This window comes from Hoplias malabaricus, chromosome 7 (assembly GCF_029633855.1).
Source record: "Hoplias malabaricus isolate fHopMal1 chromosome 7, fHopMal1.hap1, whole genome shotgun sequence".
Lineage (NCBI taxonomy): Eukaryota > Metazoa > Chordata > Actinopteri > Characiformes > Erythrinidae > Hoplias > Hoplias malabaricus.
Window position 1 is genome coordinate 20,511,451 of NC_089806.1, and position 17,679 is coordinate 20,529,129.

A 17,679-nucleotide genomic window follows, 5' to 3' on the forward strand; every position below is an offset into this window, starting at 1 on the left:
ACTCTGCTGAAGTATACTTCTTTCCTTACACTGTTGGAATTTGGGGAATAATATTTTTAAAGCTTGCATTATTTGCCTTTAAGAAGACTTAAAAATGTTTCTCTGAACCACTGGGAGATTGTGCCAGTGACGCTGTGAAAAGTTTGTCTTTGTATTCATGATCACACTGATTAATATTAATACAGGATAATCTGCCTTTGTCTTCCTCCATTTGACGTCTCGTCAGTGGCCCGGAAACCTAGACCGCTCTCATCCTTTCTGCCTTTGATCTGTTCAGGGAACTGAAACACACCGCAGACATGAAACTCTCAAGCCAGTCTGAAGATACAATCAATAATTAACTAATTTAAGCGTTGCAGTCCAAAACAATTTTGACACCAGCTAAATGAGTAAAATTTTCATCAGGTGTTTATGCAATAGTCAGCATTATGTACTGATAAGAGGTTGATTGCAGCTATCACAAATTAAGAAATTGATTTAACTTTTTTTTTTTTAAATAACAGTGATGAATCCTATGTAAAACTTTGAACATTATAGGATTTTGTTTACACTTACATTTTGTTGATTTTTTTTAGCAAAAATATAATCTTACACAAGATAAGATGTGCCTTGCGCCCAATGATTCCAGGTAGGCTCTGGACCCACTGCAACCCTGAATTGGATAAGCGGTTACAGATAATGAATGAATGAAAGATGAGATGTAAAATATCCTATGCCATTCCATTAGAGCTTCACATAGGGCCCATCGCACACTCTTCCTACCTGCATCCATCAAGCCCCACTGGCACCGTTAATGCATGCTCAGTGCCACCAGTGCCATGTGAACTTTACATGCTAGATCACCAAAAATCCCAATAGCACATCTACAGTGCATTTCCCTAAGTAATTTGTGCTGTCCTTATCCACAACCACTGACTAGACCTTTCAGCTGTTTCCGGCTCCTGATGCTGAACTGCACAAGCAGGGATGTGGCTGATTTGGCTATAGATCCTCTATAGATCTCCACTGGTTTTACATGTGCCTGTCACCCGTGTTCCCACACCTCAGCCGCCAAGTCTGCGTACTTCAGCTTCTTCCTTTCGAATGCTTCATATACTGCATTCTCAAATGGAACCATTAACTCTATGAAATAGAGTTAATGGTTCTATTTGATAGAGCACCATGTCTGTCTTTAGTGTTGTTTGAACTCTGGGACCTGCAGCTTTTTCCCTACATCCACAATCAATTTCCATCCCCATTTACCAACATTTTTATCCTGCACACTTTATGGAATACAGTCCCCCCCACACAGAAAGCTAACTATTTTATTACTACAGCTACTCATCAGTGCATTAACCTCTATCTGTTTGCTCTCCAACAAACATGCTAAAACACTTAGCACCTGATTGTCTCCATGTATACGACCCTGTGACAAATAATCTTACAAGCTGATAGAATATGCTTCAGTGTGCCAACCTCTGTACATAATCTACAACTAGGGTCTTCACCTACCCACTGTCCAAGATTGTTGGTGTTGGAAGGACATCTTAAATTAACATTCACTACAGATAACATTATTTGTTGGCTGTTTTATATATGTTGTGGGGTCGGGGTAGGAGGGATTGACTCCAATTTGAGTTAAAGGGCCATCTATGATTCTGGGGAAATGCTGTTCTCTTATTTATGTTTAGAAGCTCTGCATCTTTTAAAGGTGGAACAGTGTTTGAAGAGTAATAAAAAAAAGAAACTTGTTTGTACGTGGCTGTAGTTCAACTTTGTCTGTAAAGCTTTATTCATTGATCAAATTGCCACAGGAACTCATTTGTAACTTGTTTAATTTATAGCACTTTTGGTAATACAGGTAGCTGTCTCCTGTGTTTGGAGACATTTCCACATTAGGCCACCTATAGAGTAAAAATAGTGGTAAAAATAAAGTAAAATGAAATGGTTCATGTTTTTCACTGTTTGGAGTCCTAAAAATATCTAGATACTGTTTTGCTGACAGAGGTGAGGTACCATATGCAGAGTTTTTTATAATGTGTTTTTTGATTGATATTGTGAACATCGCCTTTAAGGTGATGTAGATTTGTACTTCTGTAGAGATTTTGTATGATATTGTGAAGTGTTCTGCTGAAATAAGGAATCTACAGAAGCAACAGTTTAACATGGTTAAAGGTGTAGAGTTGTATATGGACAGACTTATTTTAGCTTTGTGAACAAATCAAAGCCAATATCCACAAACCTTGATACTGGGAAGGTAAAAGGCATGTGGTTCAATAGTTCAGATATATTTCTGATTCAACAGATTAGACACTTCAAGGTGTAAAGGATCAACTGTTATGTAACAGACTAAAGCAATCAAATGTCACAATGAACTGACATTACAGCTTGTAAACAACTTACCATTTCTAGGTCAAAATACTGACTTGTTGAGCTACTTCAGCATGATACTTGTGTTTACAGTGTATGGTCGTTACTGAAAGAATGTGTAAATGACAAGTTACAGCAGGGCACAGGCTTTAAAAAGTTATGGTTCAGCTGTGTGTCTTTCTGTACTTTCTGTACTCACCAACACACACTGTAGGTGTTGCTGAGGCTGGAGGTGCTGCAGGCATTTATTGTACATAGCTTCCAGCAGCACATTTCTGCTTATTCAGAGCTAATAGAATATTTCAGAATCCTGTGCCCAAGGCAAGGCTCACTGAGAATTTAAGTTACTGCTAAAGTCAGACAAACAGAAAAGCATTTCTAACAGCAGAGCAGTCACAGAAAAATATATGTATGCGTGCGTATATATATATATATATATATATAAAAACTGTGTCTGTATTCCCTCTCATTGCTGAGGCACACCTTACTACTTCACTTGTTATCTGACGGATGCCAACAGAGTAGTCCGTTTGGCCTCTTTAAGAACCACTAGAAGCCAGTAACAACTAAAACGTTTTAAAAATTATATACATTTTTGTTTTGCACACATTTGAACAGTTTTGGTTGTGAAGATTTTTTTTAAATCTCATTATATTGGCTCTCTCTATCTATCTTTCTATACACACACACACTAAGTACTGTGCAAAATCAGAATTGAATTGATTTAATTGAAGTGAATCCTGTGAAAACAATTTAATTTAAAATGTAAATATTTTAGGGGATTTATTTAAATATTCTAACTTCTATGAGGCAAGTTAATAAAGAAATATGAACTAAACAAAAATTAAGAAAATGTGCAAAATCAAGCAAAGAAGAGCTACAATTTTCAAGAATGCTCTCAATACACAACACCAATGGAGCCAGATCTAAATATCACTAAACAGTGCTGAAAATTAGAAAAATTCAGCCATTCTTCAGGGTACATTTCATTCTCAATCAACAATTTGTCAATTACAGTTTCAGATCCTGTTGAAGACATGAGAGGCTTTGCCTCACACTGCTGCTTGATTTTGCTCCTCGGGTGTTTTGTCTATACCTTAGGCACTGCTGCTACTGCCCACCATCACGACCCTGAGGCTGCATGCACATCCCATTGGTCAGCTTTAGACCCTGAAGCAACATCCTGTTTTTGATTGGTTATTCCAAAGTTTCCCTAGGCTGTACCATGCCCTGATTGGTCAGCCCTTTTGCCTGTGGCAGTGGCCTACTCCGATTGTGGGGTCGAAGTCCCAACGGCAATTTCTTGTTTTGGCTGGTCAGGCTAATTCCCCGGAGGGGTGCACTGTATAAAAGCACAGTGCTAACTCCACATCTATTAAAGAAACAAATTGTCATAAGAAATTACATTAAAGGGTGTAATTAAAATAATAGTACCATGGCTGTGTAAGGAGATAAGTGTTATTCTGTTTTTTTTTATTACACATTTAAAGATGAAAGCATTAGCCTCATCCCTTACAATATTCTCTAAATAAACATCATACATATTTGCTGCTGCAGTGTTTTAATGATGCCATAGTGTGTACCAAACAAATGCATGTATCACATGTATCAAGTAATTGGGAATATGGCAATGTGTAAATTAAAGACAGATAAGTACTCTGAAATTAAATAGTCACCACAGAGAAATACCAAAAACAATAGTATTTCATATTTACATAGCATAATAACTGTCATAAGTGGCGGGATTTGAAGGTGTCTACTGTAGAAAAGCATTATAAAGTATATGTGAGTGTTTTAGGGCTGGGTCCTGCTCCATGCAGAAGATCAGATCTCTGAAAGTCACACGTGTTGGAAGCCTCTGACCACTTCTCTGTGCAAATAAACCCAGCATCTGAAAACAAAGAGGACCTTTAAACGCTGTCTTCTCTATTTGCAGAGAGGCTATGCTAGGGGCTCTACAGAGAGGGAGAAAGATGCATATTCCACTAAAGATAAAGAAAAATCTCCCCTGGCAGAGAAGATTCAAGGCCATTTGGGTAATCTTGTTCAAAGGCTTATGGGTATTATCTGCAATGCAAACACTCTCTCTTTCTCACTCTCTCTCTTACACACACACACACTCACACACACACACTCCGTTGTTCATTACCATAACTCTTTGCCTAAAGGAAGCAGAATTAAACAAATCACAAATTAAAGCTGAATTAAACTGAACTAAATACACAATCCCTTACTCTTTTGTTAAGTCAGTCCTTCATTACAACTCTTTTCCTGAAAAAAAATGCATACTAACATTATGTCAAAAAAAGCAAGTTACTTCCCTGCCTTAGGATATATAAAACAAAATTTAGAGTCCAACAATTTCTATACGATTTCCAGTAAAAACAGGCATAAACTGAAATGTTCCTCATTAGAGAATAAATATATTTCTGTGGAGATATTACTTGCATAAATAAAGGTAAAAAGCCAAAAAAAAAAAAAAAAAAAAAAAGCAAAAAAGGTAATGCTTCCAATCTGTGTCATATCTATTAAAACAATTATAAAAGCTATAATAATGGGTGGACAAATATTACTGAAAGATTAAGTTGAGGAATTTCTGTTCATTTTTATTCTCTATTTCTTTCCCCTGAAACCTAAAAATGAATAGCTTGTTCTTAAAAGACCTTTAACTGTAAATTAAATAAATGAGGGTGGTCTCTGACTTTAACACAGAATATTCTCCATGAAAATACACCAAAGGTTATGAGGAGTGTATGTTTTGTTTTGTAAATATGTTTAGTTATGTATAAATATTATTTTTACTTTAAATGCAGAGAATATTCAGTTTTAAACATACTCGAATGAAACACACTCTTCATGCTTTCTCCTACAAACACTTTTCCCATAGCTATAGAGCAGTGGTTGTGTAAACATGTCAGTACCTGGTTAGGCCCAGAGCCAGAAGCCTCCAGAGGTTTCCTCTTACGGGGCCCCAGAGCTGCCAGCGCTGCCAAGTTAGCTTCCCTGTGCTGCATCTGAGCCAGCTCCAGCTGCTGCATCTGAGCATCAGACATAAAGAGACAGATCTCTGAGAAACAAGAAAACAAATATATGTTCACAAGCAAGTTCTAAAATAAATGGATGATTCACTTTTATAAGAATCGACCTCTGTTCTTTTTGTTTGTTTGTTTGTTTAATCAAATCAAACTAGTTTGTAGTTGAGATGACAAATCATTTCCCTCAGAAAAGCAATATATCCGTTACAGATTTACATCATCCACAGGCATTTTACCAAAACACAGCTAAATATGCCAGGTATGTTGTATTATTTATTATTTTACACTCAAATTCATCCATTAACATCACTGTTAATTGAAAAGAGGTGATTTGTTACAAAGAGGGAACACTGCAAATTCAGCACTGTAACCCATATTCTACAAAGAATCTGTGCCGAACCACAGATGAGTCCGTGTGTACTTATAAAAAACACTTGATATTTTTCTTATGCACCCATTGACTCTAATACTCTAGTAGTATGTTTCAAATCATTGGATCTTGCTGAAGGACACAGTCGACCAGAAGCCCAATTCTGAGGGATTTGTTTGGATATAAATAGGCAACAAGGTATGTTTACAAGTGATGCTGCAATTGTAATAATTTTCATTTTGAACAGAGTGTTCCTTTTAAGAATCATAAAGTCCAGATTAAAACCAAACACTGTAAGTGCATTTTGTCCTGGATCAGCAAACTAGGCACAAACTAAAATTGCACCCTGCAACCCAACCCACACACATACACACACACACACAGGTCTAGAGGCCTTTCATTTCATTCTGTTCCTTGTATTGCTCCAGGCTTTAATTTCTGCTCCAATTAAACTCAATTAAAATTAGCCCCCAATCAGGAAAAAAAAATTAGTCTCTGGGGTTTGTGGCGTGTGTGTGTGTTTAACACACATATGGTTAGACATGTTATAACTGTCCTGAGGAATCTTACAGCTCAAAAACAGGTAGAAATGGAATACTAACATACACACATTATATATATACACACACACACACAGAGATAGATAACACTAACTGACCTCTTTTGCTTTCTGTCTCAGCCTGAGCTGCTCAGGGTCCTCACTGTTGGAGCGAATCTAATGGAAAAAAAAGACACAAAGATGACCAGATTTGCTCACACTTTCATAACACACAACACCACCTATCACCTTTGCAATGCGCAGTAGTGTCTCTCTCTCTTCCTCTTCTCTCCTTCGCTTCTCCACCTTCTCCAGCTGCTCCATAAATTTTAGCTGAGAGCGTGTGTCATTGGTCTGAATGTGTCGGCAGTCATCCTAAAACATAAAACCCAATTGTTTATTGTCTAAACCAGTTGGTTTGACTTCTCCATGCCCAGAAGAACAAACCAATTCATAGATATATTTATGAGTATAAAGTTGGCATGATGCAGCACGGTGGCGCAGCAGGTAGTGTCGCAGCCACACAGCTTCAGGGGCCTGGAGGTTGTGGGTTTGATTCCCACTCCAGGTGACTGTCTGTGAGGAGTTGGTGTGTTCTCCCCGTGTCCGCGTGGGTTTCCTCCGGTTTCCTCCCACAGTCCAAAAACACATTGGTAGGTGGATTGGTGACTCAAAAAGTGTCCTTAGGTGTAAGAGAGAGAGTGTGTGTCTGTGTTGCCCTGTGAAGAACTGGCACCCCCTCCAGGGTGTATTCCCGCCTTGCACCCAATGATTCCAGGTAGGCTCTGGACCCACCGCCACCCTGAACTGGATTAGCGGTTACAGATAATGAATGAATGAATGAAGTTGGCATGAATCAGAAGTAATATAGAGGGCCAGGTGGTATTATACTTTAAGAATGCATCAAAATGCATTTGTGTTATTCTGGTGTGTGCATGGTGGAATGTACCTTATAAGAGACATTACGATGTAGAGCTATGGTAGTGAGCTTCTCCAGCAGATCTCTGAGTCTCTCTTGTGTGGCATGTGAGAGCAACCCAAGCACATCTGGACTCACTTCTACAACCCCAAAGGAACTGCCTACAGAATACAGGATTTGTTTGTTAGTTTTTCCACCTAGTTTAAGCATTTTCACTTTAAAAATTATCTGACTACAATCTGAGTTCAAGACATTTCTCTCAATTTCTGATTTTATAATGTGGCATAAAACATGTAAAGAATTAGCTTGCAATCTAAACAAAAGCAAGGATACTAGCAGCACATTGAATACTACATTTCCATTTATTTCTCAAAGAAACTTTGTCTTAATGTGAGGATGGTGATATTTTATGGGGGAAAGCACACAAAATAACAATCTACTGGCACCAAAAGGCAATGTAACATTATCTAATTCTCGTAATGCAGTAAAGCAATGTCCTCTAGCAGTTGAACAGATGAACAGTATGAGTAATCTAATAACAAACTGATATTGGTGAACACAAGGTAATAGGTAAATAAACATCAGTTAAATGCATTTTCTATGGCGTACTCTGCAACATGATAAATCGAAGAACATGTAGCTCTTAAATTGCTTTATTGGTTGCAGTTGAACAAAAATCTTTTTTCAATTCATCAGTCTGCAAGGTTCTTCTTAAAAAAAAAGGATATATTCACTAAACAAACTAAGAACATTAAATCAATTAAGTTACCTAAGTAATTATACACATTATATGTTGCTCTATATGCCGCACATAATGGCGGGAAATAAGAGGAACCTAGTAATGTCACTCAATTTTTTTTACAGTGCTATTTGCATGTTTGCGCTGTGCTCATTTTTTCCCACAGGGCCAGACGTTAAGTGTTGCTGTTGCTCTTTGTTATGCTTGCTGAGTAGACAGACATCTGCAAACACTCTGTGATCATCTCGTTTGGCCTTTTCTGCTGATGCAGGCTGAGTTCCTGCGAGGCCAAGCCTGTCTCTTTCATTTCCACATTCTCTCGTTCTGTCTCCTTCGCCTCCTCCTCCTCCTCACAGCTCCTCTACCTCCCGGCTACCTCTTGCCGCCCCCCCGCCCTCCATCTTTCGCACTTTCTCTCCCTTGTTCTGATGCTTATTTTGATCAGCGCAGCAGAGTGGATTCCTGCCACTCTGGCAACTTTGCGCTGCTCCACAGTCATTAGCATACTGATTAAGCAGAACAGCCTCGTCAGAGATACTGCTGATCAAAGAGAGAGCCTCTCCCCTCTGTCTCTCAGAACAGCTCTTCAACATGTGCCAAAAAACGATGGGAGGGAAAAAGAGAGAGAAGAGAGAGGTGGGGAAAAAGGATACCTAGAGGAAATCAATGATGGGGGCAAGATTTTGAAGGTTCATGTATACACTGATAGGAGGCACATTTCAGTAAGTAGCTGTACAACCCTCCTCATGGTGGTCCTGCGTGTTTGTTAGAGTAAGTGTGATGGCACCATTACCAACATGCAGCACTCTCTGCTGCAGTGCTGGGGTCTGTAGAAAAGGCTCATCTCTGCATGAGTGTACCACCGAGCCTACCAGCTCTGCACTAGAGGCCAAAATGCAAGCATGTTCCTCATTCACATTCACACCCGCCATGGAAGCCACATCGTTAATGTCATCATCGTCCCTATTTACCAAAACATGAAAAAACAAAATGAGCAGATATATTCCAACTTTGTTTGCATGGACAGCATTTAAGAAGTGACATCTAGAGTTAAGCACATACAAGGGCTACACTGGTAAAAAGAACTGAGATTTTTTGTGAGACCTTAACAGCAATTACGAACCGCTACAAGGATCATAATCCCTGTGTATAGTCGTCTTGACCTAAACACTGTGGGTTTGTATGCTAAGGATAGCAGTGTGTCAGAGTCAATACCGGAAAGACCCTGGAGTGCTGTCCTTGAAGCTGTGTGTTTGTGCTGCTGGAGGTGGCACAGTGGAGGGGGCTTTGGATGCCTGGAGGAAGTTCTGCCTATCAAAATTCCCTATGAATATCAAACACACACACACACACACAGGAATGTACATACAGTGTTCTCTTTTGCACAGTTTTATAAATTCTTAGAGACTGAACTATTATAATGTATTTAGTGTATGATGTATACCTTTACCTGCAGATTGTATATTAGTCTTAATGATCTGTTTGGGCTTCTGCACAGGCAAGTCCACACGAGATGAACAGCTCACAGGGTGTTTGACACTCACTGTTTTAGACTTCTGGATCACCTAACCATGTAGAAAAAACTCAGACCTTGGAACACAAATAAAGCAAGGCTGACACACATAATAAGACATGAGTATATCAAAGAGTGATATTTCATCATAAATTCAAAGAGTCTGGGGGAACGGTGTTGATGTACATACGGTCTCTAAGGCAGACTAGAACTTTTGAGTGCATCTGAGGTATAAGAAAAATGAGCTGCGACATTCCTGCGGATATCCTTCACACAAATGCAACACAATTTGGAGATTAGATTATGAGAAAACAAATGACATTATCTAAAGGTGACACACGTAGTATATGAGTGGATACTGGTGTGCTTAAAGTGAATTAGTGTGAAGCATGGGTGGCAGGGACTTAACCAGAGAATAAAGATAAATTGAGGAACAAATGTAATAAACGAGTCTCACGGGAAGTGGGGTGGGTAGATATTTTTTCTTACATTTAATAGTAAAAACTCACAAGTTACAAAGTATTGCTGTCTGTAATGTTTATATAGTTTTAATTTCCGGAGAAACCCACCATAACATCATTTATATAAAGCCAAAGATTCAAAAATATATTTTCCATAAATTAGGATCCAGGCCTGTTTTCATAACTAAGATGACAAAGAAAACATTGCTTTAGCTCACATTGAATTCTGAATGTAGAGTTCCAGACTGTTATTTACCCAGCACTAGGTTGCCTCTGATCATCTCTCATTTAACTCATAACCGCATTTAAAATTGTTAAGACTGTGGTTCCCAAAGTGGAAGAATTTACACAAATGAGATGCATACAAGTTCTATCTTCTTCATAAATTAGGCCATAATTAAAATCCCTTTTTTAAAAAGTATTTTTTACAGATTAAAAAAAGGTTTGAAATATTTAAAGCAATTAAAGCTATCTAGTGAAAACTGCCTGTATTTTATCCTTTTCCTGATATGGTAAGTGGAGCTGATAAAAAGGACAATGAGTGTCGAAAAAGGAGGTAGCTTTAATGTAACCACTGATCCGTGTAGATGCCTCTTAAAAGCACAGTTACAAAAACATTCAGTTAAAATATAAGACACTACCATTGTAAGTGGACCTCCAAAACAATAAAAACAAGACCAATGTAGCTCTTTAAAATTTCTTCTTTGATTACAATGAGGTATATATATATATATATATATATATATATATATATATATATATATATATATAAATAAAATGATCCACACACTGCTGCAAGTAACAATAGGTTTCAACATACAAGACATAGGTGTGAAATATTCTAGAATATACTTGGAAAATAGGTCACCTTACATCTTTTGGGCTCACCATTTGAGGGGTTCTCACTGGCAGACTACCCCTAGGAGTCTGAGAGATGGTAGAGGAAGGCAGGCTGTGTTTCTGGCTGTTGCTCAGCGCTGCAGATGAAGGAGTAGGTTTAGGCTGGTCACACTGCTGGATGAAGAGCTGTGAGTTGGGAGTAAGCTGACGAAGAGCAGGTAGACTTCTCTGGAGAACAAAAGAAGCCCAAAGTCTAAATAAAACTATTCTCTCAGTTTGTTTTCCCTCTCAATACCAAACTCATTACAAAATGCATCAAAAGGGGCCTCACTTTAAGAAAAGGTACAAGATATGGCTGAGGAGAAGACTTAAGCTCCATGTAGAGTTTTTCTGTGAACTCCTCTGCCTCTAGATGCCCATCCTTAAGAAAATAAAATATAAATTTAGGAATTGTGATAGAAAATAGTAGCATTGCATAATTGTTTACATATGTTATGATGCTGAAATTTCCTTTAACTATAATAATTTATCTTCTCATGGTTTTCTTCTGGGAGGTACAGTGACTCAACCGGTCAAGTTTCTGTCAAACAGCTCCAGGGTCCTGGGGTTGTTGGTTGGAGCCCTGCTCAGTTGTAAGGATTGTAAGGAGCTTGGCATATTTTTGTGTCTGTGTGCGTTTCCTCCAAGTGCTCAGACGTCTTCCCACGGTCCAAAAACATATATTGGTAGGTGAGTTAGATATACAAAATTCATCCTAGGTGTGAGTGTGGCAGTGAATGTGTGAGTGTGTGGTGCCCTGTGATGGACTGGCGCCCTGTCCAGGGTGTGTTCATGCCTTACACCGAATGATTCCAGGGAGGCTCCAGACACACCATGCAACCCTGACCTAGATAAGCAGTTACAGACAATGAATGGATTTCATCAGTGCAAAAATGTTGCAAACTACATACAAACTATAAAGAATAAGTTTTAAATTTATATTGCCAACTGAAATTTACTGCATATCTATAATACAAAAGGAGCAATTCTATGAGAACATAATGTGCTGTCCCACCAGGAGGTCCTTCACAAGGGCTCGGACATTCTGTGCCATGTCGGCAGAGCGGGTTCCACTGGAAGCAAGTTTCATCAGAGTGACCAAAAAGTTCTTGCATTTCTTTACATTCTCCAATGTCTCCTGCAGAGAATACAAAACATGTAAATAGACATAATTAAGAAACCTTCAACAAACAAGTAGGAGTACAATACACTAAATGTGTTCAGAAATCTCTCTACTATGTTTGAGTATCAATCAATTTTCGATACATTTAGGTATTGTTTAAATGAGAAATGAAAGTGGGGTACAAGGAGTGACTATATTTATAAAATGCAATTGATTGCACACTAATCAAGTACTAACATTAATATCATGCATACAGAATGGTCAGTTACAATCATGGAATGCACAACAATTCAGCTAATTTATTTATTGTGCATTTTTGGGGCATTTACCAAACTATGTTGGACCCTCTATGACAGAAATATCCTTGACTTAGGTAATAAAATGTAGTGGTTTATTAATACCATTTTTTTCTAAACTTCTGTAGTTCTGAATTTGTTTGTCTGCATCATAAACCGAAATAAACCTCCTCGCTAGGGTCATGACTTACAGCTGTGACAGCAATGGGAGCAGATGTTTTGGTGCTCTGTTTCATAGGAATGTTTGGGGAAATGTTTCGAGGACCACTTCCACCTGGCCAGATTGTTGTGGGCACTGATGGAGAAAGACATGCCTTGCCAATTGACTGTTAAAAAAACAAAAGCAAAACATTGTTACAGTTTTATACATATATACAATGCTCAAAAAATAAAGAGAACACTAAAATAGTACCTCCTACATCTCAATGAATGAAATATTCCTGGTGAAAATCTTTATTTTTTACATAGTGGGATGCATCATTGAGAACAAAATAACATAATGATCAATGTAAATCAAAATCATTATCCCATGGAGGTCTGGATTTGGAATCATACTCAAAAAGAAAGTGGAAAATCAAATTACAGGCTGATCCAACTTCAGTGGAAATTCCTCAAGACAAGTTAAAATGAGGCTCAGTAGTGTGTGTGGCCTCCATGTGCCTGTATGACCTCCCTACAACGCCTGGGCATGCTCCTGAAGAGGCGGCGGATGTTCTCCTGAGGGATGTCCTCCAGAGACTGTGGTGCAATGTGGCATTGGTGGATGGAACAAGACATGCTGTCCCAGATGTGCTCAATTGAATTCAGGTCTGGGGAATTGGCAGGCCAGTCCATAGCATCAATGCCTTCATCATGCAGGAACTGCTGATGCACTTCAGCCACATGAGGCCTAGCATTATCATGCATCTGAAGGAACTCAGGGCCCACTGCACCATCATGTGGTCTCACATTGGGTCTGAGGATTTCATCCTGGTACCTAAAAGCAGTCAGGGTACCTCTGGCTAGCACATGGAGGGCTGTGCAGCCCTCCAAAGAAATGTTACCCCACACCATTACTGACCCACTGCCAAACCGGTCATGCTGGAGGATGTTGCAGGCAGCAGAACATTTTCCACACGTCTGTCAGATGTGCTCAGTGTGAACCTGCTCTCATCCCTTAAGAGCACAGTGTGCCAGTGTCAAATCTTCCAATCTTGATGTTCTCTGGCAAATGTCAATCACACTTGTGGACGTTGGGCCCTCATACCACCCTCATGAAGTGTGTTTCTGACAGTTTCCGCAGAAACATGGATATTAGTGGCCTGCTGGAGGTCATTTTGCAGGGCTCTGGCACTGCTCCTGTTTGCACAAAGGAGAAGGTAGTGGTCCTGCTGCTGGGTTGTTGCCCTTCTATGGCCCCCTCTATGTCTCCTGGTGTACTGGCTGGTCTCCTAGTATCTCCTCCGTATTCTGGACACTGTGCTCACAGACACAGCAAACCTTGCCACAGCTCGCATTGATGTGCCATCCTGGATGAGCTGCTCTACCTGAGCAGCTTCTGTGGGTTGTAGACACCACCTCATGCTACCTCTAGGGGTGAGAGCACTGACAAAATGCAAAAGTGACCAAAAGGATGAAAACAGAGGAATGGTCTGTGATCACCACCTGCAGAACCACTACTTTATAAGGGTTGTCTTGCGAATTGCCTCTCAGTTCTACCTGTTGTACGTACCATTTGCACAGCAGCAGGTGAAATTGATTTACAATCAATGTTGCTTCCTAACTGGACCGACTGATTTCACAGAAGTGTCATTGACTTGGAGTTACACTGTGTTGTTTAAGTGTTCTGTTTATTTTTTGAGCAGTGTATAAAATTTATTGTATCTGTATAAAACACAATCCTACCTTCACCACTGATGTACTTGTGACAGTGGTCCCACTCATGGTCTTCTGATGTATGCTCCCCAAGGAAATACTACCTGGAGGCTTCTGTGCAGCAGTGGTTTTAATGACAGTGGTCCCTGTGGTAGAGCTTGGCTTAACAACAGTGGTGCTTAAAACAGTGGCTGGTTTCATGACAGTGCTCCCTGACACGGATGTGGATTTGATCACTGTGGTCCCTGTGGTGGGGGTGGATTTCAGAACAGCTGTTCCTGTAGATGAAGCAGGTTTTATTATGGTGGCCACATTTGTAGATGATGTTGGGATGGAGACCCTGATGATAGATGTGGCTGTAGCAGTTGCCTGTCAATAAGATGATGTGTAAATTTATGATTTTCAAATTCAGCATATTTTACAACCTAAAGAGTACCTAAAGAGTTCTAGGCAATACACTCACCTGGGAGGTTTGTGGTCTTATGTTTGTTGTGACACCAGGCAGTTTGGGCACTAACCCCTGGGCCTGTGCTTGAGCCAAAGCCTGCTGGGAAACCAACATCAACTGCCCACTGTCACTCCTAATTAAAACCATGCCTAGACAAAACCATATTTAGAAACTCAAAAAAGGGCAAAGTAAAACATCTGGAAAACAAACAAGAGGATTATAGGACAAACAGATTAAAGACTCCAAGACCAAGAGGCTGATAATTTAACTTGAAGTGACAACACAAACCTTGTGGGATGTGGAAGTTGGCAGGCAGTTGGAGGGAGGTGGTCTGCGGGCTGCGTGCCACTGCTACAGTTTGCTGTGGAGTTGATGCCCTGGGTAAAGCCATTATTGCTCCTTGGACAGGAGCTGGAGAAATTGTCAGACCTCTGGCTTGGTTTGAGGTCACAGCAATCCCTCCAGGCTTTGTAGGCTGTGCTCCTGTGCCCTGTACACTGGTCACAGCTGGTGTGGTAGTTGCTGGTACCACTCTTGTTCCTACCACCAGCGGTGTGCTGGATCTTACAGCTGCAGTGCTCACAATGAACTTCGGAGTTGATGGCACAGAGGCAGCAGACGCAGTAGAGCTCACCGTCACAGCAGGCTTTGAAAGCATAATGCAGGGTGCATTGGCAGGGTCTTCTTTTAGTACCCCACGTGGTTGTAATAGATTTTTGTTTTCATTTAGAAGTACTGAGGTTTTGGCTGAAGTATGAGAGGCATTGCCTTTACATACTGACCCTATACTGCATTCACTTGATAAATGAGATACAGGGGGCTCTGCTGCTTTCATTCTGGATGCGTCATTTTCTTTAATGGATCCCTCACAAGGTTTTTCTGATGTATTCAGTGCTTTAATAAAATCTTTTGCATTTTCAGTTTTCGACATGACAGAGCATAACCTAAACAAGGGGTTCTCAATCCCAATCTGAGAATCATGCACTGCACATTTTCTCTAAACACCTAACCTAGCCGACAAGGGGTTTGTCCTTCAATGAGTTGTACCAGGTGTGCTAGATTAGACTGGGTTGAATCTCAAATGACTCTGTTTCCTATGAAGTGCCCTAGGCAGGACATGAAATAATGGCTTATGTTCATTATGGGCAAAATGTTGGATAAAAATTGGCACCAATAATAAGTCATAGGTTGCAAGGCATACTTAGCACTGAATGCCCATATTGTCTATAGAATATATGATTCATGACTTATGTAGCGTACTACATTGAAATGTGGCCTAGGATTTGGAACAACACCTAGCATGATATAAAAGCGTTACACACCTACAGAAATACTTCTGTAAAATCTTATGCTGCATTCAAGTGCAAGTCGGGTGGCGCATACTCGTTCCCCTGACTTGGTCGCGTTCATGTGGCTTATGTAGGAAGTTAAAAAAATATATAAAAAATACATGAATGCTCCCAAGATGTCAAGTTTATTTTAATATTTCTACGGGTGTTTTTTTTTTTTTTAACATAACTATTGCAAAACATATGTGTTAATTGCAGGTGTATAAAAACGACGTTGCTCTTAGAATTAATTACAAAGTGTGCATTGTGTTTTGATATTTTAGTGCTGGTGGACAGTTCCGCCAATGTCGAAAACAGTGTTTACGTCACAACTCGGGCAGTTCGTACCTCATTGAAAATTTCAATGTGTCCGACTACAGCTTCCGTCTTTAGAGGGTGTGTATGTGGTGCCTCCTGGTGGTATTGTCTTTTTTCCGGTTAAACCGACACCACTTGAATCACAATTCCAGTTCAAACAGTCGCACTCGGAGTGACTCCACCACCTTTTCTACTTTAAGTTTGTACAACAGGCGCAAAAGAAGTCCCCACCTGAGACGCATGCGTGACACGGTTTTGTGATACAAATGTGAAATGATCTTTTAAAGTGGCGGATTCCCCAATAAGACAGAATAGACAAACAAAATCTTATTTTCAAGTTAAATTAAAAATTGCCTGAATATATTTTACTCACACTGAAACAAATTTACCAGCGCGTGTAAGAAAATACAAAATCGAAAATCAATATAAACCGAACCAGCAAAATAAGGCTTGTTTATGGAACACTTCATCCAACATGAACGGTTTAATAGTCATTCTTTTATATATATATTTGCAACTCGGTAAGTTTGGTGATACATTTGTAAGGAATCCCCTACAGCAACGGTGACAACCATTTTCATGTGTGCCAGTTTGTCTTATATTTGACGTTGCATTATTTGACACCTACAGTTCAAATCACTTAAATAAACACTTAAGTGTTCTGAGGGAGTGAATGTTATAAATAAATTTACTAAATAGGTTAACTAACAGAAAACTATCCAATAATATCCAGTAGTGCTGTTGCTATAGAAAAAAAATCCTTTAATATGATTGTGATGACTGTCACTTAGTAAACATGGCTACTATATGCACTATTTCTATACTTACTGTCCATTCTCTCAGCTCTACTGTTCATCCAGGAGCCCTTTTAAGTTCTAGCTATACACTATCCACCTGTTGGTCTGCATGCTTTGTTTGCCCCATTTCACCATGTTCATCAATTTTCAGGACCACCACAGAGCAGGTATGAGTTGGATGGTGGATCAGTCTCAGCACTGCAGTGACACTTGTGGTGGGTGTGTAATTATGAGTTGATGTGAGTGAATCAGACAACAGTTTTCTGGAGTTTTTAAACACTGTCCACTCATTCTGTTAGACACACCTACCTCATTGGTTCACCTTGTAAATGTAAAATCAGTGATAGCAGCTCAAATGTTGCTGCACATTTTGGTCACAGGATGCTGTTGGCTGTATATTTTTGGTGGGTAGACTATATATCCATGGCGAAAAGACAAAAAATAAAAATAAAAAACTCCCATCTGCACTGCTGTGTCTGATCCACTCATACTAATGCACATCACATATTCACATGAGCTGCATGTGCCCAAACCCTTTTCCTTAAATTCTTGATGAATCAAGTGTGTAGACTGGAAAATTAATTTGGACAACAAATTTGTGCTTCCTTTATTAAAAATATCACATTACATTACTCTCCAGAAAAAAACTTGTCAGGAAATGACAGTATTCCCACTTGGTTTCCAGTTTTATTTTTAAGACAGACAGGTATAA

At 39.5% G+C, this 17,679-nt stretch overlaps 1 protein-coding gene across 6 annotated transcripts; it reads right to left on the minus strand.

Moving 5' to 3' along the window:
• Positions 1-3,163: 3,163 nt before the first annotated feature.
• On the minus strand, positions 3,164-15,533 carry taf4b (TAF4B RNA polymerase II, TATA box binding protein (TBP)-associated factor). 6 transcript variants are annotated; one of them, XM_066677263.1, is made up of 15 exons: positions 14,813-15,533; positions 14,540-14,673; positions 14,107-14,445; positions 12,414-12,548; positions 11,819-11,941; positions 11,096-11,185; positions 10,813-10,992; positions 9,395-9,515; positions 9,166-9,274; positions 8,744-8,913; positions 7,242-7,372; positions 6,542-6,667; positions 6,413-6,469; positions 5,271-5,416; positions 3,164-3,721 (listed from the first exon to the last, which is right to left on the minus strand). In XM_066677263.1, the coding sequence occupies exons 1-15, from the start codon at positions 15,453-15,455 to the stop codon at positions 3,547-3,549; spliced, it is 2,679 nt and encodes an 892-aa protein (XP_066533360.1). In that variant the 5' UTR covers positions 15,456-15,533; the 3' UTR covers positions 3,164-3,546. The 6 variants fall into 6 exon arrangements, with proteins under 6 accessions (XP_066533360.1, XP_066533361.1, XP_066533366.1 ...); XM_066677264.1 differs by having other exon boundaries at positions 3,169-3,721; positions 9,401-9,515; XM_066677269.1 differs by having other exon boundaries at positions 3,596-3,721; positions 5,271-5,387.
• Positions 15,534-17,679: the final 2,146 nt, after the last annotated feature.